Genomic DNA, 26,360 nt, shown 5'->3' on the forward strand with positions numbered 1-26,360 from the left:
CGAGACACAGCAGAGGTGATTGCTAATGAGGAGAGACAAAGACACAGAGAGAGGAGATTGCTGACAGGGAGAAACAGAGACAGAGAGAGGTGATTGCTGACAGGGAGAGACAGAGGCACAGAGAGAGGTGATTGCTAACTGGGAGAGACAGAGACACAGAGAGAGAGAGAATTGCTGACGGGGAGAGACAGGCACAGAGAGAGGTGATTGCTGACGGAGGAGATATACACAGAGAGAGGTGATTGCTAACAGGGAGAGACAGAGACACAGGGAGAGGTGATTACTAACGGGGAGAGACATACACAGAGAGAGGTGATTGCTAACAGGGAGAGACAGAGACACAGAGAGAGGTGATTGCTGATGGGGAGAGACAGGCACAGAGAGAGCTGATTACTAACGGGGAGAGACATACACAGAGAGAGGTGATTGCTAACGGGGAGAGACCTACACAGAGAGAGGTGATTGCTAACGGGGAGAGACATACACAGAGAGAGGTGATTGCTGACGGGGAGAGACAGGCACAGAGAGAGGTGATTGCTAACGGGGAGAGACATACACAGAGAGAGGTGATTGCTGACGGGGAGAGACATACACAGAGAGCGGTGATTGCTAACGGGGAGAGACAGAGACACAGAGAGAGCTGATTACTAACGGGGAGAGACATACACAGAGAGAGGTGATTGCTGACGGGGAGAGACATACACAGAGAGAGGTGATTGAGGTGATTGGTACAGAGAGAGGTGATTACTAACGGGGAGAGACATACACAGAGAGGGGTGATTGCTGACGGGGAGAGACATACACAGAGAGAGGTGATTGCTAATGGGGAGAGACAGGTACAGAGAGAGGTGATTACTAACGGGGAGAGACATACACAGAGAGAGCTGATTACTAACGGGAGAGACAGAGACACAGAGAGAGCTGATTACTAACGGGGAGAGACGTACACAGAGAGAGGTGATTGCTAACAGGGAGAGACAGAGACACAGAGAGAGGTGATTGCTGACGGGGAGAGACAGGCACAGAGAGAGGTGATTGCTAACAGGGAGAGACAGAGACACAGAGAGAGCTGATTACTAACGGGGAGAGACAGAGACACAGAGAGAGCTGATTACTAACGGGGAGAGACGTACACAGAGAGAGGTGATTGCTAACAGGGAGAGACAGAGACACAGAGAGAGGTGATTGCAGACGGGGAGAGACAGAGACACAGAGAGAGCTGATTACTAACGGGGAGAGACAGACACAGACAGCATGAGAGAGTTCTGATAGACACAAATACGCTCTCCACCTTACCACTTGAATCACCTCGACTCCCCTCATCGATCGCGGGCGCCATAAAGGGACAGTAAAACAGCTTTCTGGCTTTCTTTAGTAAGGTAAGAATGCCTACTCTGTCACGGGAGTGCAGCTGTGGAGCGAGTGCAGCTGTGTCACCCTTAACCTGGATGAACACAGAGTGGAAGGAGGTTGGAAGGCTACAAAATGTAGGTAAGAAAACCATTTAAAAATGTTTTCCTCTCTTTGCTTTTTTCACAATGAGGCAGTAACTAAAATTGGTTCGGCCAAATACGACTGAGGCTCCATTTCGGCTCTGATGCCAGATCAGATGAGATGGGGAAGTGGGGCGTTTCCATTCACGGCCAGGCAGCTTCTCTCCCTCTCACTCTCTGGGGACACGATTCAGACAGTGAAGGGGAGCACTACTCCAGTATATATGCAGTTCTCCATTTCCACGGACATCCTCCGTGGGGCCCTTTTCCTCCCTGTCTTGGTTCAGAGCTGCAGGGGAGGTTTTTGCCGAAACCTCTATTTTTAAAGATATAAAATGTACACAGATTAAGTGCCAATATTTGACTAGGAGCAGATTTCTGATGTGTTAGGCAGCTATTACTCTTATGTCAGCTAAAAGTTCCCCCCAAAAATTGCAAAACAAAAAGCTCAAATTAAGGTTAAATACGTTTTTTAAAGGGATTCTCTGGAAATTGTGTGTACTTTTTTGCCAGTAGTTTTGAAAGTAGCCCTCAAGGGGTCCCTGAAACTTGTGCAGAAATGTGCACCACTTTGCTCTCTCTCTCTCTGCTCTGGTGTGGTATGGGTGCATCATGTGCACCTTGCAAGCTGTCAGACATATAGCAAGGGGCTGAAGCTCATGGTCAAATTTTTAGGGGGCTGGCCCATGTGAGGGCCAGTACAGCTTCCAGTACAACAGTTGCTTTCAAACTAAGGATTTGCTGGCTAATTTAGGCTAGAAAGTAAACCTGGTCATAGATTATGCACGTATGAACTACACATTGACACATTCAGTCCAAAGCGGGAGGTTTAAAAAATACTTAGTAACAGCTAACGTTCCGGAACATGTCACATGCAAGTGTGAGTGTTGAACATATGGAATGTCTCCTGAATTGATGAATTACCCTTGAATGAGTTTGCTTTCCCTTAATAAATGTGGTAACTCACACCTAGAGACAGGTAGCCTAGTGGTTAGAGCGTCAAGGTAAAAATCTGTAGTTCTGCCCCTGAACAAGGCAGTTAACCCACTGTTCCCCGGTAGGCCGTCATTGTAAATAAGAATTTGTTCTTAACTGACTTGCCTAGATAAATAAAGATTCAACAAAAAAAACAGAGGAATGCTGTCTGTTTTAATACACATATATTGATAGGAGATATCATAGCCCCTAGCTATTGACATCTGAGTTGGTTTCAACCAATGAGACTCTATACACTGTAGTGTATGTACTGCAGGGGCCAGATTACTAGACAAACCTATTCTGCCAAGGCACCTTCCTCCTTAAAATGGAGTCTGAGAAGTGCTCAGGCATCACTAATTTGATTCGAGAGCTGAACCGCTTGAGTTTAAGTGAAAGCACTCTGTTATCAAAACGAGAGAAGAGCCGCAAAAGGTGATAGTCTACAGAAACAGAAAGCCTATGTGGAGAGGCCTGTGGCTGGTTGGGAGATGAAATCAGGAGGTGGGTGATAAGTCTGCATGGGGGAACGAGCCCTCATTAGAGACCCCGAGGGGAGGCAGTGGTGGATCAGCGGTAAAAATAGCTCAAGGCCTGAACTCTCTCTGGGGAACGTTGGGTAGAGGAGGAGGAGATCTGATAAACATCTCACTAGTGGGAAGGCAGCCATATCCATTCCTTTAAGCCCACGGGTGCCACAAGCCACACTTATGGCCGTTAACTACTCTTTCCTGCTCAGGAGAACGCAACAGCACAGTCTCTTTGGACAATCCACAAGCGCCAAATGTCCAAAACATGTCTACTTTCTACATCAGCGATACGTTCAATTAAGACAATGTGAGAAATCAATAAAAAGCATGAAAAGGATATGGACAATTTTTCCACAAACTTATCCTTTTCGTCGTCCGTCTTGGGGAAGTTCTCAATGTCATTTTCTAGCCTCTGGATGTGTCGCTCCATGGTGCTGAGACTGCTCTTCAGGATCTCGGCAGAAACTGGAGAAAGATGGAGACGTCATTAATATTAATAAACAATACACATAAAAATAATTTTCCCTACACTGCATATGAACTGAATCTCTCTAAATATGAACATCTCTTTGATATAGATTGTTCCAATCAGTTTTGTTTGATGAGGTTAGGCTGAGGTTAGGATTTGATCACTCCATAATCTTGGTCTTGTCTCAGCACTACAATCTGTGTGGCCTGGAAGGCGAGTGTGTGTGTTTGATATTGGGGCAGGGGCTCGTTAATCAGTCTGTAACGACTGTATACAAAGTTCCTTTGGACTCTTACTATTCAGATCAACCCTTTCAAGAGGGGACTTCAAAGACTTGTGAGTGTCTTAAGGGATCAGGCAGGACAGGAGTGTAGAAACATGCGTCATGTAAGGCCTGGAGTATGGGCTTTAGTGTTGTTGATACAAACAAACTTGACTACGACTCCACAGTGCGTGAACTGGTCACAGGCAAAGATATGGGTCAATGCTCCGGCCACTGACTGATGTCAGTCCTGTTTTGTCTGGGTCACAGAGTAGATACTACCAAGAGATTACCTGAAGACAGAACTTCAGGCTTCTTATCAGACAGACTTCTAAACTCAGCAAAAAAAGAAACGTCCCTTTTTCAGGACCCTGTCTTTCAAAGATAATTCGTAAAAAAACAAATAACTTCACAGATTGTCATTGTAAAGGGTTTAAACACTGTTTCCCATGCATGTTCAATGAACCATAAACAATTCATGAACATGCACTTGTAGAACGGTCGTTAAGACACTAACAGCTTACAAACGGTAGGAACTTAAGGAAACAGTATTGAAAAATTTAGGACACTAAAGAGGCCTTTTCACCTGAAAAACACCAAACGAAAGATGCCCAGGGTCCATGCTAATCTGCGTGAACGTGCTTTGGGCATGCTGCAAGGAGGCATGAGGGACCTGTTGGATTGGAGGGTGAGGGCTAGGGCCATTCCCCCCAGACATGTCAGGAAACTTGCAGGTCCCTTGGTGGAAGCGTGGGGAAACATCTCACAGCAAGAACTGGCTAATCTGGTGCAGTCCATGAGGAGGAGATGCACTGCAGTACTTAATGCAACTGGTGGCCACACCAGATACTGACTGTTACTTTTGATTTTGATCCCCCCCCTTTGTTCAGGGACACATTATTCCATTTCTGTTAGTCACATGTATGTGGGACTTGTTCAGTTTATGTCTCAGTTGTTGAATCTTGTTATGTTCATACAAATATTTACACATGTTAAGTTTGCTGAAAATGAACACAGTTGACAGTGAGAGGATGTTTACTATTTATCAAGAGTCCTCCTCTAAACTGAAAAAATGTATTAAATAATAGTGCCTAATAGTTCAACAATCTGACTTCTATGGAGTTACAGTGGATTGGGCTGTGGTAAAGCTCAGAGTGCACAGCCGGGAAAATGGAAAAGAAAATCAAAGTCCAGGATGTTAAAAGTAACTTCCTTAATGAACATGCTTCCATCTTGACTAGTTCAAAGCCTTCCGATGCCATCTAGATAAACTTTCACATTTCAAATCAAGCCTCCACGTTTAATTTCCAATGGCTTTTTGAACTCGCCTATCAGTATCGTACTCTAATCTTCAATAATAAAACCCTGCTTCAAAGCATATCTCCACAATGTACCTGTCTTACAATGTCCCCCCATCACATTTCATATTCAATAGCTTTTTCAGCCTACCTTACCTTGTCTAGCCTATATGCCACTGTATATTCTGCATTATAAACTGGGTGGTTCGAGATTGGCTGACACCCGTGGTATATCAGACCGTATATCACTGCTCTAATTAGGGAAAGCTTTCAGTTGTACAACTGAATGCATTCAACTGAAATGTCTCTTCCGCATTTAACCCAACCCCTCTGAATCAGAGCGGTGTGGGGGGGGGCTGCAATAATCAACATCCCCTTCTATGGTGGCCAGGTAACAGTGGGTTTATTGCCTTGCTCAGGGGCAGAACGACAACCTTGTCAGCTTGGGGATTCGATCCAGCAACCTTTTGGTTACTGGCCCAACGCTCTAACCATTTGGCTACCTGCCACCTAATTACGTTGGTAACCAATTTATAATAGCAATAAGGCACCTTAAATGTAAATGTAAATGATAATAGCAATAAGGCACCTTTGGGGTTTGTGGTATATGGCCAATGTACCATGGCTAAGGGCTGTATCCAGGCACTCCACGTTGTGTTGTGCAGAGAACAGCCCTTAGCCCTGATATGATGGCCATATACCACACCACCTTATGCCTTATTGCTTAAATAAAACCCTGTCTCTCATTGCATCTTCTACATGTATTGCCATGAGTCATACATGATGGGAGGGCATGTCAGGGTTTGCCAGCACTCTTTATGTTTCCCAACCCATCCAATGAGCTGTGTGGAGGCTATCAAGAGAGGGGTAGTCTCAGTGACATCAGGGCAGCCATGCTTTACAGAGACACTACACAGCTCCCGTCTGGTTTTATATTTATTTTCTAACAATCACAGTGTTGAGTGAGAGAGGGGACGAAGCACTTACAGTACACAGAGACACACACAGTCACATACACACCGGGGCCACAAATCAATCTAGCCACAGCAGCAACAATGCAGAGGATGCGGGAGGGTGAGGTCTTTGGTGGTGCTTGGAGGGATCCGGTGACTGGGGATATGCTATGCCCCTATTCAAGGCCAACAAAGCCGAGGGTTAGGTCTCCCTCCTGGGGACACTAGGGGACACATCCCCACGCCAGCACTGATAGGGCCTACGAGAGAGCAACCCAGCTGTTGTCAGTGTGATCTGAGACAGCACAGATAGCAGGGAAAAATGAAGAGCTAGGAGTTGGGCAGACAGACGGGTAGAGATGAATAGATTAGATACACACAGATGCTTCATACCTGGGAACCGTTCATCATTCGCCAAGGGCTCAGGGAAACTCTGATAGACTGGGTCTGAATGACAGCAGTGCTTGGCTAATAACACAGCCGAGGTAGCTGATCTTTAATGGCTTCAGTAGCCATGGCACTGACACACAGGGGACTATCCAACTGAGATTCTGCAGAAGACTCATTTACAACAATATGATGACGCCTAACAGTACAATGTCTGGGGACTGGAGAGAGCATATGTACACATTGTGCAGTTTTCTATTGCAGTATTTAAAACTGAAGCAATTTGAAATGTTAAAAGTTGGATTTATACAAAGGTTGACATGTTCCTCTTTTAATAGCTGCATGCGCACTATCCATAGTAAATTGTAACTTTTTACATGCACCCGTTAATGAGGTAAATTAAGATAAGATAATTAGGTGGGTGCTTACATTTGTCCAAGTGTGAATTAGATGTTTTGTGTGCAGACACCCTCGTAGAGTAGGGTCAGAGCCAGGGATCAGCCATTATTGACAGCAAACCAGGAGCAATTAGGCTTAAGTGCCTTGCTCAAGGGCACATTGACATATTTATCACCTAGTCGGCCAGGGGATTTGAACAAGCAACCTTTCTGTTACTAGCCCAATGCTTCTAACGGCTAGGCTATGTAAGCAATACATTGTGGAGGGTAGGCTACAACATTCATAATTCTACACCAAAAAATGATGCATTGGAAGTGTAACGACTTTCACCGAAGTCGGTCCCTCTCCTTGTTCGGGCGGCATTCGGCTGTCGACGTCACCGGCCTTCTAGCCATCGCCGATCCACTTTTCATTTTCCATTTGTTTTGTCCTTGTCTTACACACCTGGTTTCAATCCCCCAATTACTTGTTCATTATTTACCCTCTGTTCCCCCATGTTTGTTTGTGAGTGATTGTTTATTGTATTGCGGTCCGTTATTGTGGCCTAGGATTTATTTGACGTGTATTTTGTTTATTGTTGAGTACATTACTCATATCTGCTGTCCTGCGCCTGACTCATCTACACCAGCTACACACAGACGCATTACAGGAAGGCTTGATATTTTGGATGAGCATTAGGGAATGGGCCAAGAATGTCAAATGTTCAAATTAAGCAGTGTTAATGAGTGTTTTCAGGGTCAACTTTACTACAGCTTTAGAAGCCCATTAGAAAGAGAGGGAGTCAAATCAGATTGCACTTTGTATCTAGTGACAAGAAATGTAAATAACAAAGGCCTTTCGACAAAAAATGTAAATGCCTCTTTTGAAGTTACTTTAAAAGGAAGGGCCTGTTATAAGTCAGTTGCTGCTTTTTATCAAATAAATCTACATGACTAAGACTACCATTCCTCTCTGTTCAGTATGCAGTAGGGATCCTTTTGGGATATCATTAGTAAAATTAGCACCAAAATAATACTGTTTTCAGGGGATGACTTTCAACACAACACTGGTATCTACCAAATGCACATCACCTATAGACCAGGAAAGGGAGAGAAAACACAAGCACTAGGCCAATGTACTCTCTTCTTCACAGAGAAAGGATGTCTGGGACATGTAGAATTATCCTAATAACTGCTGTCAGCAAGACCTGCTAGTGTAATTTAACAGCAAATATCTCTGTCTCTGTGTTTCTAAACTGGATGAGCATGTTTCCAGGTAACTTCTTACACATGCAAAACCATGTCAATTATCCTTTACATAATCTTGCTGTCAAGCTATTTCTGGGGGTTAGAAATGTGTTTGATTTGCATGCTTAATGTAAAGAAAATGAGTATGACTGGGAGAGAGAGAATGAAGCTGAGCTGCACTTCCTAACCTCCTGCCAAATGAATGACTAAATTAGTTAACATGTGTTTCCTATGGCAATAAAGCCCTTAAATTGAAACAATGTCAAATTGGCTTTTTACCAAATTATCGTACGACAGACCACATATTCACCCTGCACACGCTAATTGACAAACAAACAAATCAAAACAAAGGCGCTGTCTTCTCATGCTTTGTTGATTTCAAAAAAGCCCTAGACTAAATTTGGCGTGAGGGTCAGCTATACAAATTAATGGAAAGTATGTTGGGGGAAAAACATATGACATTATAAAATCCATGTATACAAACAAAGCCTGTGGTTAAAATGGGCAAAAAAACTAATTTCTTCCACAGGGCCATGGGGTGAGACAGGGATGCAGCTTATGCTCAACATATATATCAACAAATTGGTGAAGACATTAGAACAGTCTGCAGCACACGGCCTCACTCTACTAGAATCTGAAGTCAAATGTCTACTGTTTTCTGATGATCTGGTGCTTCTGTCACGAACCAAGGAGGACCAACAGCAGCACCTAGATCTTCTGCACAGATTCTGCCAGACCTGGGCCCTGACCGTAAATCAAAGTAACACCAAAATAATGGTGTTCCAAAAAAGGACCAGTCGCCAGAACCACAAAATACAAATTCCATCTAGACACTGTTGCTCTAGAGCACACAAAAAACAATACATACCTTGGCCTAAAATCAGTGCCACAGGTAACTTCCAGAAAGCTGTGAACGATCTGAGAGACAAGGCAAGAAGGGCATTCTACGCCATCAAAAGGAACATAAAATTTGACATACCAATAAGGACCTGGCTAAAAATACTTGAATCAATTATAGAACCCATTGCCATTTATTGTTGTGAGGTCTGGGCTCTGCTCACCAACCAATAATTCACAAAATGGGACAAACACCAAATTGTGACTCTTCATGCAGAATTCTGCAAAAATATCCTCAGAGTACAACGTAAAATACTCCAAAATACAGGCCGATAGCCACTAATTACCACTAATTATCAAAATCCAAAAAAGAGACGTTAAATTCTACAACCACCTAAAAGGAAGCGATTCCCAAACCTTCCATAACAAAGCCATCACCTACAGAGAGATGAACCTGGGAAATAGTCCCCTAAGCAAGCTGGTCCTGGGGCTCTGTTCACAAACACACCCCACAAAGCCCCAGGACAGCAACATAATTAGACCCAACTAAATCATGAGAAAACAAAAAGATAATTACTTGAGACATTGGAAAGAATTTACAAAAAAACGGAGCAAACTAGAATGCTATTTGGCCCTAAACAGAGAGTACATAGTGTCAGAATACCTGACCACTGTGACTGACCCAAACTTAAGGAAAGCTTTGATTATGTACAGTGAGCATAGCCTTGCTATTGAGAAAGGCAGTCAAAGGCAAACTTGGCTCTCAAGAAAAGACAGGCTATGTGCACACTGCCACAAAATGAGGTGGAAACTGAGCTGCACTTCCTAACCTCCTGCCAAATGTATGACCATATTAGAGATTTATTTTATTTATATTTCACAGATCCACCAAAAAAATTGAAAACAAACCGGATTTTGATCATCTCGCATATGTACTGGGTGAAATACCACTGTGTGCCATCAAAGCAGCAAGATGTGTGACCTATTACCACAAGAAAAGGGCAACCAGTGAAGAACAAACACCATTATAAATACAACTCATATGTATGTTTATTTATTTTCCCTTTTGTACTTTAACCATTTGCATTTATTGTTCTAAGAAGCAAGAGCGAAAGGAAGCTCTTTCTGTATTGAGACAAACTCCTCTGTGGTCAACACCTTTCAGATTTACAGCATCGTTACTGTGGTATTACCCTATAATACCATCACTCTGAGGACTAGCCATTTCCATGAGGAAGAGACAGATGAGAACTATTTCATTACACTCTGTCCTACAAGAATAAACTGCCATGAAAACAAATCCCTGCACATCATAAAACCAAGACAATGTGCCACACAAAATACCAAATCATGTGCTCTAATGTGAAGATGTCACCATTATATTCAGTCATTTGTTGGAAGAAACCATTTTCAATTGGGATTCATGGAGAAAAGGACACAGATAATTGATCCTCTGCTCTTGCGCTGCTGTCAAAGGTTACAAAGAAAACTTTGGTTTATTTTTCAAACAGCCAGTCGCGACATAAAGTAAAGTTTTTAATAATCTCTACACTTGTGCAAACAAAGAAAAACTTAACATAAAACCAAAGGAGAAGCACAATGGTACTCCCCTCCCCCTAAACATTTATTTGAGATGGCATATTTAATATGTGTTTGCATGATTCAGAACCCCGGCTATTCACTTGACAAATTAAGACGTACACCGCGGTGGAGAAAGAAGAACTTAACATAAAAAAAGAGGAGCAAAAAATATGAACCGACATTACAAGGCACATCATCAGTAAAGGTTGATTAGCGCACCTATAGAACAAAGTTCACTATATTCTTCCCTTGACAAATGAAGGCAGTTTGGGGTGTGAGAAGGGGAGTGTATGAGGCCACGGCAGCAGTATCAACCCTTCAATCAGATGTAAAATGAGTTTCAAGCTCCAGAGACCCTACAAGTGAAGACCTTTCAGCGCGCTATTCAATTCACCCCGGCCCCAGATGATTAACTCGACACACCAAATTCTCAACGATTTCAATTCACCTCCCGCTGCATGTAGAAACACGAAGTGGAAATAGAGGACAACCTTGAAAAGACTGCTTTTCAACGCATTACCAAAATAGATGTTCATTCAACCATTGTGCATCTTCTCCACATTATGCTGAAATTGACTATTGATTAGCGGCTTACGAGAAGAAGAAACTACTGAATTGTAATGCTAGCTGACTGTAGATTAATCTAATGCTGTAGATTTGGAGGTAATTATTTTGAGACATTGACATGTTGTACTTGTGCTCATTGCTCACATATCGGCTTGACTGACATGGTACCTATTGGCAGTTACACAGAAACATGCTTTTCCATTTTCATTTACCTGGTGGCAACCTGAAAATGAATATGAAATGCAGTGGGACAGAGATAGACTTAGGGATGCACCAGTATACTAAGGGATGCACCAGTATACTGCTGTTAGAGTGAGAGACAACACCAGGGGTTCAACTTTGGTTTTCGAAGTGGGGGGGACATACTGCTTTATGTGTGTGTGTGTGGGGGGGTAAACACTCCAAACAGCCTACCCGCCCGCTCGGAGGCGTCTGCATGCTCCTAAAGCACACCGTTGCCTTTTTAGTATCACATTCCAATTCTGAACTGGGGGAGGACAAAAATGCAATTTCAGAATGTGGGGGAACTTGCCCATGTCCCCAATGAAAGTTGCGCCCCTGGACAACATAAGGTTTTCCCTTTTCAGCGGGATTTAAACGGCTCCAGTTGCAGGAATGAATCAAATGGCTCCCGTTGCAGGAGTGAATCAAATGGCTCTCGTTGCAGGAGTGATTCAAACGGCTCCCGTTGCAGGAGTGATTCAAACGGCTCCCGTTGCAGGAGTGAATCAAACGGCTCTCGTTGCAGGAGTGATTCAAACGGCTCCCGTTGCAGGAGTGATTCAAACGGCTCCCGTTGCAGGAGTGATTCAAACGGCTCCCGTTGCAGGAGTGATTCAAACGGCTCCCGTTGCAGGAGTGATTCAAACGGCTCCCGTTGCAGGAGTGAATGTGATACTATTTTTTTAACATTTATTTTATTTCACCTTTATTTAACCAGGTAGGCTAGTTGAGAACAAATTCTCATTTGCAACTGCGACTTGGCCAAGATAAAGCATAGCAGTGTGAACAGACAAAAACACATAGTTACACATGGAGTAAACAATAAACAAGTCAATAACATAGTAGAAAAAAAAGTATCTATGTACATTGTGTGCAAAAGGCATGAGGAGGTAGGCAATAAATAGGCCATAGGAGTGAATAATTACAATTGAGCAGATTAACACTGGAGTGATAAATGATCAGATGAACATGTGCAGGTAGAGATACTGGTGTGCAAAAGAGCAGAAGTAAATAAAATAAAAACAGTGTGGGGATGAGGTAGGTAAATTGAGTGGGCTATATACCGATGGACTATGTACAGCTGCAACGATCGGTTAGCTGCTCAGATAGCAGATGTTTAAAGTTGGTGAGGGAGATAAAAGTCTCCAACTTCAGAGATTTTTGCAATTCGTTCCAGTCGCAGGCAGCAGAGAACTGGAAGGAAAGGCGGCCAAATGAGGTTTTGGCTTTAGGGATGATCAGTGAGATACACCTGCTGGAGCGCGTGCTACGGGTGGGTGTTTTACCTAGCATAGACTTGTAGATGACGTGGAGCCAGTGGGTCTGGCGACGAACATGTAGCGAGGGCCAGCCGACTAGAGCATACAGGTCGCAGTGGGGTGGTATAAGGTGCTTTAGTAACAAAACGGATGGCACTGTGATAAAATACATCCAGTTTGCTGAGTAGAGTATTGGAAGCTATTTTGTAGATGACATCGCCGAAGTCGAGGATCGGTAGGATAGTCAGTTTTACTAGTGTAAGTTTTGCGGCGTGAGTGAAGGAGGCTTTGTTGCGAAATAGAAAGCCGACTCTAGATTAGATTTTTGATATGAGTCTGGAAGTAGAGTTTGCAGTCTAGCCAGACACCTAGGTACTTATAGATGTCCACATATTCTAGGAACCATCCAGGGTGGTGATGCTAGTCGGGCTTGCGGGTGCAGGCAGCGAACAGTTGAAAAGCATACGAGCAGTTGAAGGCCACGGAAGGAGTGCTGTATGGCATTGAAGCTCGTTTGGAGGTTAGATAGCACAGTGTCGAAGGACGGGCCGGAAGTATACGAATGGTGTCGTCTGCGTAGAGGTGGATCAGGGAATCGCCCGCAGCAAGAGCAACATCATACAGAGAAAAGAGTCGGCCCGAGAATTGAACCCTGTGGTACCCCCATAGAGACTGCCAGAGGACCGGACAACATGCCCTCCGATTTCACACACTGAACTCTGTCTGCAAAGTAGTTGGTGAACCAGGCAAGGCAGTCATTAGAAAAACCTGAGGCTACAGAGTCTGACGATAATAATATGGTGATTGACGGAGTCGAAAGCCTTGGCCATGTCGATGAAGACGGTTGCACAGTACTGTCTTTTATCGATGGGTGCTATGATATCATTTAGTACTTTGAGCGTGGCTGAGGTGCACCCGTGACCAGTTCGGAAACCGGATTGAACAGCGGAGAAGGTACGGTGGGATTCGAGATGGTCAGTGATCTGTTTGTTGACTTGGCTTTCGAAGACCTTAGATAGGAAGGGCAGGATGGATATAGGTCTGTAACAGTTTGGGTCCATTGCTGTGGCAAAGCAGTGAAATTGTCCCTCGTGATTATCCAAGGTTCTCGTGATGCTGAAAAGCGAATCAGCCAGGGAGAAGAACGCAATCTTTAAGGTGGCAACAAGCAAAGAACAAATTAAGCAATATACATGTACAGTAAAATGCAGGAATAGGAAAGTTCATTGCATTTTATTAACTCTGGGCGATATACTTTCATTTTGAGTGATCGACTTGCAATTCCATTAACTTTTTATGTGATGCCTTTCAATGGTGCTCCTCAAGGAGAAAATGTATACGTTTATCAATATGCAGAGAGAGCATGAATACAATTTCCCAATTATACTCAGATATAAATAAATCAATAAAACTGAGTACCAGAAAACAAACAGAAATAGTTTGACAACAATCCAATGAATTTCATTTAGGGGGAGGGTGTGTAAATCCACACTACACAGGCACGCATAATTACAATTCCCCATCAATGGTGTGTTAATGGGATGGAAATAAAGGAAATAAATCCTTTTTACTTTCGCTCCACTTACTCTTTTCATTTGTATTTTCTCTCAAATCCCCCACTTAACAAAGTGTTATCATTAAGAAATTATTTACCAATTTAATCAAGATAGATTTTTTGTGTGCAACAAAACCTAAGGTTAGAATATGCTGCCGAAATGAACTGTGAGTAATGGTAAGCCATTGAAATCTGTTAAATCCTCACTGATGCTATGAAAACCTAATCCAATAATTTAAGGTAGGCTAGACAGCAAAGTCTCGGTTATCATTGTAATCAGACAAACAACTTGGATTAACATCTGAAATGTTAATGAGCAGATGGGAAATTGTCTGCACATAGTCTGAAACGGGTTATGCAATTGATTGAGTGAAGTAAAAAGTGACATTTCATAATATCACGAACGTCCATCGCAAGTCCCACCTTACACACTTTATTGACTATTATAAACGGGGTGGTACGAGCCCTGAATGCTGATTGGCTGACAGCCATGGTATATAAAGACCGTATTCCACTGGCATATTTTTTTAATTTAAATATATTTTTTTTACTGCTCTAATTTTATTGGTAACCAGTTTATAAAAAGTAAGGCTAACGTTAAGCAATAAGGCATCTCAAGGGTTTGTGATATATGGCCAATATACCACATCTAAAGGCTGAATCCAGGCACTCCGCATTGCGTTGTGCATAAGAACAGCACTTAGCCGTGGTATATTGGCCAAATACCACACCCCCTCGTGCATTATTGCTTAACTATAGCCATATTCCTGACTCAATGAGAGAACACACAGATCCAAGAGTATAGCAGGGAAACAACTATAATGAAAGACTCGTGCCTCACATCCCTAAGATGAGCTTCGCTTAAATTCACCAAATCTGAGCCCCATCATTCCCATCCATACATCATCTGCTGCAGACTTGCCAGTCTCTCTACAAACCAATCAACTACATGTCCAGACACGAGATCACCAACATGTCCAGACACTAGATAACCTACATGTCCAGACACTAGATCACCTAAATACCCATACACTAGATCACCTACATACCCAGACACTAGATCACCTACATGCCCCAGACACTAGATCACCTACATGTCCAGACACTAGATCACCTACATGTCCAGACACGAGATCACCTACATGTCCAGACACTAGATCACCTACATACCCAGACACTAGATCACCTACAAACCCAGATACTAGATCACCTACATGTCCAGACACTAGATCACCTACATAACCAGACACTAGATCACCTACATACCCAGACACTAGATCACCTACATACCCAGATACTAGATCACCTACATACCCAGATACTAGATCACCTACATACCCAGATACTAGATCACCTACATACCCAGATACTAGATCACCTACATACCCAGACGTTATAATCACCTAGATTATAACGTCATCAAATTTACTTTAGACAGACGACAATGTTATCATTAACTAGCAAAGTTCATCAAAAATAGCTAGCAAGGCTAATGTTAGCTAGCTACAATCCAGCGGTATCTCTCAATCTTCGCTAGCTAGCTAAAGTTATACGTCTAAAGTCAATCCAGCGACGTCAAAATGTCAAAAGTTTATTATTTGCCTCCTTTAGAAATGTAATTGTATTTAAAAGCCACTGTAATGCACTTTTGATTAAATTTTCATCAGCGTCAATTGACAATGCATTGAATAGAATGTTCAGTCCTAAAACAAATGTTCAAAACAATATTGTGAGGAAACGTGCAATGTATATATTATATTTAAGATAGAACACATGATTCTAAAGAGTACAAGCAAGGTCGGAAGACGATAACTCCTAAAATGTACAGTACCAGTCAAAAATTTGAACACACCTACTCATTCAAGGGTTTTTCTTTATTTTTACAACAACAACAAAACTACTATGGAGTGCTGCATCAGATGAGCTTGCCTCCACAATCACCCGACCTCAACCCAATTGAGATAGTTTGGGATGAGTTGGACCGCAGAGTGAAAGAAAAGCAGCCAACAACTGCTCAGCATATGTGGGAACTCCTTCAAGACTGTTGGAAAAGCATTCCAGGTGAAGCTGGTTGAAAGAATGCCAAGAGTGTGCAAAGTTGTCATCAAGGCAAAGGGTGGCTACTTTGAGGAATCTAAAATCTAAAAAAGATCTCTCATCTTTTTAAGTGGGAGAACTTGCACAATTGGTGGCTGACTAAATACTTTTTTTGCCCCACTGTATATATTATACAATGTAGAAAATAGTACGAATTTGGAAAAACCTTGAAATGAGTAGGTGTCCAAACTTTTGACTGGTACTGTATATGTAGCTGCTAGTGTAGTAAATTACAGGGGACAGAGAGAAAGACCTGGACCCCAGAACTGGACTATATTTGAGGAGAAAGAACGTCTCGATTGGAATGATAGTCATGCCTCTGAAATGTTATTGCTTTTGGCAGCCATCAGAGCTGCAGCCAGTGCCAGGTCTCAAGAGGAATCACAAATGGAGTCAATTACAATATATTTTGATGCATGGGAAAGTTTAGACATTGACCTGGGGTGATGACAATTCCCTTGGAAGGCATCTGGAAATCAGTTGGGAAAGATGCAGAGGCGCTATGTACATAAGCTGTACGGATCTCTGCCCTTAGGAACAATAAATAAATATTCAAAAACTCAGCCACACAAAATTAACGACTTCCACGCGATAATATGCCAAGCTATAATCTGTGCCACTCTTCAAAGAGTAGCCCGAAGCAGATGGTCACTTCATTTTGTGGAGACATATTTTTCCTTTGATACGTCGTTGGAAGGCCTCAAAATCAGACTCTGAAGACAAACAAACAGCCAATTTGGAACATGGGGATAATGGAGACAGCAGGAAAGTGACGTGAAAAGACACCTCTTTACTAAGAAGCACAACATGGAAGTGCTTGGATAGGGTTTTGGCAGGATACGGACCATAGCCTGAGGTGCCTACTGTGTCTGTGTGTGTGTGCGTGTGTGCAGATGGTGGACGGGCCATTGGAACGAGTGAGGCCTGCCACCGAAACGGATGACAAAGCTTTGGGTTATTTACAGGTACTGTAAACACACGCATTTTTGTCCTCGGCATAGCATCTTTTCCACTGCCCTAGGGCAAGGGGCCTAGCGTCCTTGAGTGTCTTCACCAACACCTAAAACTCCAGGGAACTAACCCCTTGTCACGCCTTGGTCATTGTATTTTGTGTTTTTGGTATATGTTTGGGTAAGCCATGGTGTGACATGGGTTTTATATGTTGTGTTTCGTATTGGGGTTTGTAGTAATTGGTATTGCGGCTGATTAGGGGTGTGTCTAGTTAGGCTTGGCTGCCTGGGGCGATTCTCAATCAGAGTCAGGTGCTTGTCGTTGTCTCTGATTGAGAACCGTATTTAGACAGCCTGACTTTCGTGTTGTATTTTGTGGGTGTTTGTTCCTGTCTTAGTGTTGTAGTCACCAGATAGGCTGTAATAGGTTTCACGTTTCGTTTGTTGTTTTCATATACAGTTATTTCATGTACCGCGATTATTTTCATTAAAGTCATGAGTAACCTACACGCTGCATTTCGGTCTGACTCTCTTCATACAACAGACGAACGACGTTACACCCCTCCCCCCCTTATGATAACTGGACTTTGGTTCAACATACTACATGGTCAATAATCACCTGTATTGGCCATTCAGTAACCAAACAATATATTTCCCCATCTGCCGCTATTCTATCATTGTGCTCTGTCATTGATCATGACATATAATGAGCATTAAGGACTCCTTTAGTCATTTATTAACCTTTTATTTCAGCTGAGATGGAGGGGCAGACGAGGGCAGCCTGGAGAGTCATGCCTTCACGCTCATTTACAACTGCGGTTTCACCTCACACCTGCCAGGGAGAGACGGACTTCACTGAGGGCTTGACATTTCCGGAGTGAAGAGACACTGCCGAAATGTTAGTTGACCTCTCCACTCTATTTGGGTAAAAAGTCAACAAACGGGAAGAGTGCAGGCAAATTTAAATGATAATCAGACAATGAAGCGACAGTCGAGAGAGCAGATAATATTAACTATGTTCGGCTGTCACTGTAGAAGTACAGACACATTTGTGGATTTACTACAGGGAGGACGTTTTGTACCCTAAGGCAACCTTCACCTTTTGGTGACTCTGGATGTGGCTGTATTCACCCTGCAAACAGTGAATGCTATTTATTTACAGAGAAATCAACTTTCCTCAGTCTTAGTTGAAATCGGGTGGCGGGTGTCCCTCAACAATACTCCAAGGTCAGGTGGCTAGTCAGAGAGAAATGAGTCTCATTTAAAATGCCCTCTCTCTCTTTCTCTCACTCTCACTTGCTCCTTTACTCAATCTCTCTCCCCCTCCCTACTTTTCCTCCCTCCCCGACTCCTCTCTCTCCTCTATTGACATTCACTCACTCACCCCATTCATAGCTCAACAGCTCCCTCTGTGAGAGAGCAATGACTGCCAGAGAGACAGGAACTACCCTTACATGGGCATGTTTACACCTTCCAAAGTTAATTGACTGTAACCTTTTACACTGAGACAGTGGAGTTCCACTAGTCTCCGATAAGTTCTAAAAGACTGTTAGTTAGCCCAACCTCATCATATCGAAAGTGGAATAATGGGTAATATAGATTGATTCAACAGATACATTTGAGGTTCAATGTGTTATCTTTTTCCTATTTCTTTGGGAGCATCTTCGATTACCTGAGGAAACATTGCAGGGGAAACTAAAGCTTAATAAACAGCAAAGCTATTTTGATTATAAAGTTAATGTTTGTGTTAGAATCCTTTCTTCTGATAACAGAAACAAAATATGTTGCACAAATCATCTAAGACAATAATATTGTGACTATAAAATAGTGAAAATTAGGTGATATCTTGTTTATATCTAGCAACAGGAAATGTGAATTATTATGTGGATTATAATGAATTAGCATTTTTGTAGGAGTTATGTTTTTCGTAAGGGAAAAACAAGACTGACATTTCAAAGTGGAAATTACAAACATCAGAAGTCTTTTAAAACCTCAAATACACTACACGTCTTACATTTCCTGCAACAGGGTATCAGTGTGCCATCTTCTTCCGAATGCCTGGTTTCTCATTCGGGGTAAGGGACTTTAGAGGATGCAGCCCAAAGAGTTATTCCTTCATGAAGCATACGTGTAGGCTATAGTCTTTCTCTACTTTAGCATATTTGGGACAAAATACTCACCTCAGGAGAATAAATCACAAAAGGACCATTGGTAACAGATTTTCAAAAGCAGCATGAATTTCATGAATAAGAGTCCGCAAGAGCCTGACAACAATGAGAGGGTATGACATGACTCAACAACAGTGAATACTTATTCTATTTCCTGTTGCTGGTTAAGTGGTGAGGGAAGACCTCACCCTCTACAGTTCATACAGATGACTGTCACAAATTGGGTGTCATTGAAGCCAGTGAAGCCCTGAATACACCAGTGTCACATTCCCTGCTTTGTCTGCATAAACACTCCTCATAGATAATCAATAAGCCTTTGTAATAAAGACTTTTGTTCGTGGAAGAATGGCCTTCTTATGCAAGTGGTCACATAATTTTTGTTCATGGCTGTGCGCTTGGGCTTGGGTTAAACCCATCCAATGTTAGGAAGATATACCCTATATGGAGCTTTGGAGCTTGAATTCTATTGGTCAGAGAACATACGCCATCTCAATGCTTTCTTCTTTTAGTGCCTGGAGGTCAAACTTTTTACAATTTGAACCTTTATTTAACTAGGCAAGTCAGTTAACAAGAAATTATTATTTACAATGACGGCCTACCGGTGAACAGTGGGTTAAACTACCTTGTTCAGGGGCAGACCGAATTGTACCTTTCGGTTACTGGCCCAACACTCTAACCACTAGGCCACCTGCCACCCCCGCGTTGCTGCTGGCTGTTGCTCACCCAGTGTGTGTTATTTGACTGTAGCGCAACATCTTATATAATTGCTTCCATCGTCGTCCTCATTATCTGGAATCTCTGGATGCAGAACAACAAGTAGCACCTCGGAAGGCAGAGACTTAATAAGAATTATCAACAGGGTGTTTGCCCTGCAGGTATTGTAAATGCTAAATTAAAATTCAGCCAAACAGCTGTACACTAAGTTTCAGAGCCTCCCAGAATAGATGACTAGCTCCCTCCACTGTATTTTAAAAATCATTAGAATTCCTGTCTCATCCCTCTGTCCATGAATCTAAAGTGCTGGCCCAGGAGCGATCTCAGTGAACCACGTGGAGCACAGAGATGAGGAATTGTGACATTCCTCCACTTTTGTGTGTTTGATTTCCCCATCCATCCATTCCTTGTACTGTATTCCCGTTGCATTTTCAAAATGTTGCTCCGTTGAACCTGGGCTCAATCTTGTGCGATTGCCGCCGCTACTTGTCCCTGATTAATGGCAGCTTGGAGATGAAAATTATGTATTCATTGGAGGCGCTGACGGCAGCCGTCTCTCGTTGATTGGCTGTTAGTACAAGGCGAGCGAAGAGTGAGGGAGTCTGTCATTAGCCTGGGTTGCGGCCCGCTCGCTGTGGCAAAGCTCTGGAGTATCTCCCAGTGCAGGTTGACGTGGTAGAATGGTTGGTGGCTGGGGCTCCTGTGGGGGTCGACAGCGGGCCAGGAGAGGGAAAAGGGATAGGGAACATTAATCGGAAATTAAACAGAGGACCACAGACGTCGGCCAGACGTTCCCTTGCCTGGTGGCTGCCAGAGGAGTCTCCTTTGTACCGTGGTGAATTCTGCTACTTATCTACATGGAGCTGCTTTACAGATTCACAGCCCCCCTACTACGGCCTCTCCCTACAAACACTTCGATATACTCAAAAACCAAAACAGAAGCACACATCTTCTTAGTATCTTCACTCAAAAAGAGGGAGTCAGTTTAGTTCATGAGCAGACAAATTATAATAACACTAAATTAAAATTAAAGGATTCAATTTGGGTGTAAAAGCATGGAAGCATAGAGAGACAGAGACCAAGAGACAGAGGGACAGAGAGACACAAAGATGTAGAGAGACACAAAGATGTAGAGAGACACAGAGATGTAGAGAAACACAGAGACACAGATGTAGTGAGACAGAGAGACACAGAGAGACACAGATGTAGAGAGACAGAGAAAGACAGACAGAGACAAATATACATAGAGAGACAGAGAAAGACAGACAGAGACACAGAGAAAGAGATACACAGAGACGTAGAGAGACAGAGACACAGAAAGAGACCGAGAAACAGAGACATATATAGACACAGAGACAGAGAGACACAGAAATACAGAAACACACAGAGACATAGATATACATAGAGAGACATAGAGAGCTGGAGAGAGACAGAGAGCTGGAGAGAGACAGAGAGCTGGAGAGAGACAGAGAGCTGGAGAGAGACACAGATGTGGAGAGAGACAGAAACACACAGAGAAACAGAGAGAGCCATAGATAGACACAGAGTGACAGGGAGACATAGAGAGGCACAGAGAGACATAGAGATTGATAGTGAGGGAGATGTGTAATGAAGGGACTAGAGTGGTGTGTTTGTAATTAGTGGCGCTGTGTGCAACATGTTCCCAACTAATTGAGTTCAGCGGCTCAGCGTAGGGGCCTCGTTTTAGAATAGAAGTGCAATAACCTGCCGAATTTAATCTGAGGACGACGTCGTGTTATTACGGATCCTCAACAGGCTAATGTTCGGCTGAAGGAAATTTTACAACAATTAATGAATAATCAGCCAACAAATGGGTTTAGTTTTGCAGCCTTGCAGAGTGTAAAATACCTGTGTAGTGTTCATTAGAATGCACAATCGAAAGCGTTTCAAAAACCTTTGCAACATAAAACTGAAGTGGTAGTCCCTCCCTGTTTCAGTCTGTTTTCTTCAGTTTGGTGTCTAATGAACACTTTGCCTACTCGAGTGTCTATTAAAAGTGATTGTTCTCATGACCTTCTGCTTGTATTGGTGCCGAGGCCCCGGTGTAACCACCTCAAATGGGATACCCTATGTCCCCTATACCTCACTAACAAATTCCACCTGAAGTGATCTATATCCCCTTATGGGATAAAAAAAGGTCAGATCTATTCTCGCACCCACCCCCTTTGTCTTCATTTAGACTGCCTGGTGTTGAGAGACGTCACAAAACACAGCTGCCCGGGAAAGCACATGTAGAAATAAACCCGCATTCACAATGTGTTTAAGCTGGGAAAGCACTCGGTATTGATTGCATTGGATTGCCTCCTTCACCTTTTATTTTGCATCCAGGGGAGACACAGGGAGAAGACTCGGGCATTAGATTGCAGAAAGCTGTAAACGGGGCCTCTTATCCACCTCAGGCAATCCTTAAACTCATCAACGATTTAACGAGACTTCTGGAGCTGGGAGAAGAACTAATGGCAGGGTTTTCTCTTTCTTTTTTTCTTCCACTTCTCTATTTTTTTCTTACTATGTAATGTGGGGAAGATCGCGTGAGGAGAAGCAGGCATGGCCCTCTGATGTATAAGGCATGCCAGAGACACAGGACATTGATGAGGGTGAAGAATATAAAAAACTGAATGGGTTTTACTCAACGTAAATGTAAAACACAATCAATGTAACTAGTTTGTCAATTCAGCAGTCAAATATAAGTGGCCGTTTAACCCTTGTGTTATCTTAAGGGTCAAAAATGACCAGCCACTATGTTTAACAGCAGCGAAAACCCCCTAAATTATCTTTTTTCTACTTGAAATTTGATGACTTTTCCTAGAGTGACGCTAACATTAGAAAAAGTGAAACATCTTTGTACACCACAGGGGTACAAATATTGTCTTAGGGTCATTTTGACCCGGCAGTTATAAAATAATTTACACACCACAAAAACCAAAGACACACACACACAGACAATGATACATTGAGATTATGTGTGGTACTGATTGAACTCAGCCAGCAGCTCCTGAAGAGGAAGATCACCATGGTTGGCACAGTTAGAAAGAACAAGACTGAGCTCCCACCTGCACTCCTCGCAAAAAGAGGGAGAGAGGCTTTCTCATCAAAGTTTGCCTTCACCCCCACCACCACTCTAGTTTGTTACCTCCCAAAGAGGAACAAGAATGTTGTCCTCCTGAGCAGACTGCACAAAACGGCTGAGATCAGTGATTGTGAGGACAGGAAGCCAGCCATCATCCTGGACTGCAACCACAACAAAGGAGGCGTGGACAACCTGGACAAGGTGATTGGAACTTACAGCTGCAGGAGGATGACTGCCTGCTGTCCCCTGGTCATCTTCCATAACATCATTGATGTGTCCTCATACAATGCCTGATATGGAACAAGATCAACCCTACCTGGATGCCTGATAAGCGGAACAAGAAAAGGGTGTTTCTGGACCAGCTGCGAAAGGCACTTGTAACCCCACACATTCGAAGAAGGGAGCGCCTCCCCTGCCTTTGCAGCACTTGTGAAAGCTGTTCAGGGGGCTGAATTTAGTCCTGAACCACGTGATGCTGCAGCTGGGGCAGGAAAAATAATATATGCCATTTAGCATAGAAGGAGATGCCAATTCTGCCCCCCAAAGAAGGACTGTAAAACAAATACTATGTGCTGCACATGTGAGAAATACATCTACAAATTCCATGCACACACACTTGCATACTGTCCTACATGTGCTAATTAGAGTTGATTGATTTATGTTCTTCACATTATTGTTTTGTATCTATTATCTTATTTATTGTTGTTGTTGTTTATACACCTTGTGGGTGGGGGCAATGGTTTAAAAATGGGAGACGACTAGCATTTTGTAGTTGAATTCCTCATTGTACAGTATATAAGAATACATCACGATGTTGCCAAAAAAGTTCAAGACTGTTATTGCTTCCCTTCAATAAAATGTATCCAAAACTACTTTCAACTATTTTCTTAGACTATACAAGCGCTATCTCTTGCTAAATAAATAGTTCACACTTATGCAGTACCTTTTGCAATAAGAAGAAGAATAATAATAAACCTATACTTTAGTAAAGAAAACAATTATGATAGGTGTGTTGTAATAAAAATGAGTGGTGTCCACTGATTAAATGCAGTCTTTCTGCATTGTGAAGAGGGAAAACCCAGATATTCACAAAGTTTGTGATGAATGACAGGTTATTTCTTCATAAAAAATAGATTTGGGGTTTAAAATTCAATTAAGCTGCTTTATTTTAGGGGTTTAGTGAAGGCGGGTCATTTCTTACCCTTAAAACAAGGGGAGTATACAGATTGTTAAGAATACACAAGGGTTAAGCAATAATGCACGAGGGGGTGTGATATATGGCCAATATACCATGGCTAAGGGCTGTTCTTGTTGTGACTAGGGGGCAGTATTTTCATTTTTGGAAAAAAAAAACGTTCCCGTAGTAAACGGGATATTTTGTCTGGACAAGATGCTAGAATATGCATATAATTGACAGCTTAGGATAGAAAACACTCTAAAGTTTCCAAAACTGTAAATATATTGTCTGTGAGTATAACAGAACTGATGTTGCAGGCGAAAGCCTGAGAAAAATCCAATCCGGAAGTGCCACCATGTTTTGAAAGCGCTGCGTTCCAATGAGTCCCTATTGAGCAGTGAATGGGCTATCAACCAGATTACTCTTTCTCTGTATTCCCGAAGGTGTCTACAGCATTTGTTACGTAGTTTTACGCATCTATGTTGAAGAATACCCGTAAGCGGCTACATTGCGTAAGTGGTCCCCTGATGCTCCCAGAGAGATTCTTGCGTAAAATACAGAGGTAGCCATTACTCCAATTGGTCCTACTGAAAAACGAATTGTCCCAATGGATATATTATTGAATAGATATTTGAAAAACACCTTGAGGATTGATTATAAACAACGTTTGCCATGTTTCTGTCGATATTATGGAGCTATTTTGGAATGTTTTTCGCCGTTCTCATGACTGCAATTTTCGGGCGATTTATCCGCCAAACGTGAAGAACAAACGGAGCTATTTCGCCTACAAAAATAATATTTTGGGAAAAAATGAACATTTGCTATCTAACTGGGAGTCTCGAGTGAAAACATCCGAAGCTCAAAGGTAAACGATTTAGCAGGTAAACGACCTGCTGCTAGCTGGACAAAATGCTATGCTAGGCTATCGATAAACTTACACAAATACTTGTCTAGCTTTGGCTGTAAAGCATATTTTGAAAATATGAGATGACAGGGTGATTAACCTCTTGAACCTCTGGGGGCAGTATTTCATTTTTGGATGAAAAACATTCCCGTTTTAAACAAGATATTTTGTCACGAAAAGATGCTCGACTATGCATATAATTGACAGCTTTGGAAAGAAAACACTGACGTTTCCAAAACTGCAAAGATATTGTCTGTGAGTGCCACAGAACTAATGCTACAGGCGAAACCAAGATGAAATTTCATTCAGGAAGTGAGCCAGAGTTTTGAGGCGCTGTGTTCCAATGTCTCCTTATATGGCTGTGAATGCGCAAGGAATGAGCCTACACATTCTGTCGTTTCCCCAAGGTGTTTGCAGCATTGTGACGTATTTGTAGGCATATCATTGGAAAATTGACCATAAGAGACTACATTTACCAGGTGTCCGCTCGGTGTCCTCCGTCAAAACTATTGCGTAATCTCCAGGTGCGTGCATTGTTCCATTTTAAACAGAGGATAAACCAAACTGCCACGAGTAACTTATCGAATAGATATGTGAAAAACACCTTGAGGATTGATTCTAAACAACGTTTGCCATGTTTCTGTCGATATTATGGAGTTCATTTGGAAAAAAAGATTGCGTTGTAATGACTGAATTTTCGGGTTTTTTCTTAGCGAAACGTGATGAACAAAACGGAGCGATTTCTCCTACACAAATAACCTTTTTGGAAAAACTGAACATTTGCTATCTAACTGAGAGTCTCCTCATTGAAAACATCTGAAGTTCTTCAAAAAAAATGAAAATCTGAGATGACAGTGTTCTTAACAAAAGGCTAAGCTTGTGAGCCAATATATTTATTTCATTTGCAATTTTTTTTTTTACATTATCACTGCCACCACATTAATTATGACTACCACCCCATTACATTATGACTACCACCCCAGTACATTATGAATACCACCACATTAATTACGCCTACCACCCCATTACATTATGACTACCACCCCGTTACATTATGACTACCACCCGTTTATATTATGACTACCACCCCATTACATTATGACTACCACCCTGTTACATTATGACTACCACTCCATTAAATTATGACTACCACCCCATTACATTATGACTACCACCCCATTACATTATGACTACCACCCCGTTACATTATGACTACCACCCCATTACATTATGACTACCACCCTGT

General features: G+C 42.5%; 1 protein-coding gene across 1 annotated transcript in view; it reads right to left on the bottom strand.

Moving 5' to 3' along the window:
* diaph2 (diaphanous-related formin 2) overlaps window positions 1-26,360 on the bottom strand; it is a 732,655-nt gene that overhangs the window by 175,935 nt on the left and 530,360 nt on the right. Inside the window, 1 exon segment of the mRNA XM_046295877.1 lies at window positions 3,339-3,463. Coding sequence (XP_046151833.1) covers window positions 3,339-3,463 — 125 coding nt within the window.

This window comes from Oncorhynchus gorbuscha, linkage group LG13 (genome assembly GCF_021184085.1).
Source record: "Oncorhynchus gorbuscha isolate QuinsamMale2020 ecotype Even-year linkage group LG13, OgorEven_v1.0, whole genome shotgun sequence".
NCBI classification, from domain to species: Eukaryota; Metazoa; Chordata; class Actinopteri; order Salmoniformes; family Salmonidae; genus Oncorhynchus; species Oncorhynchus gorbuscha.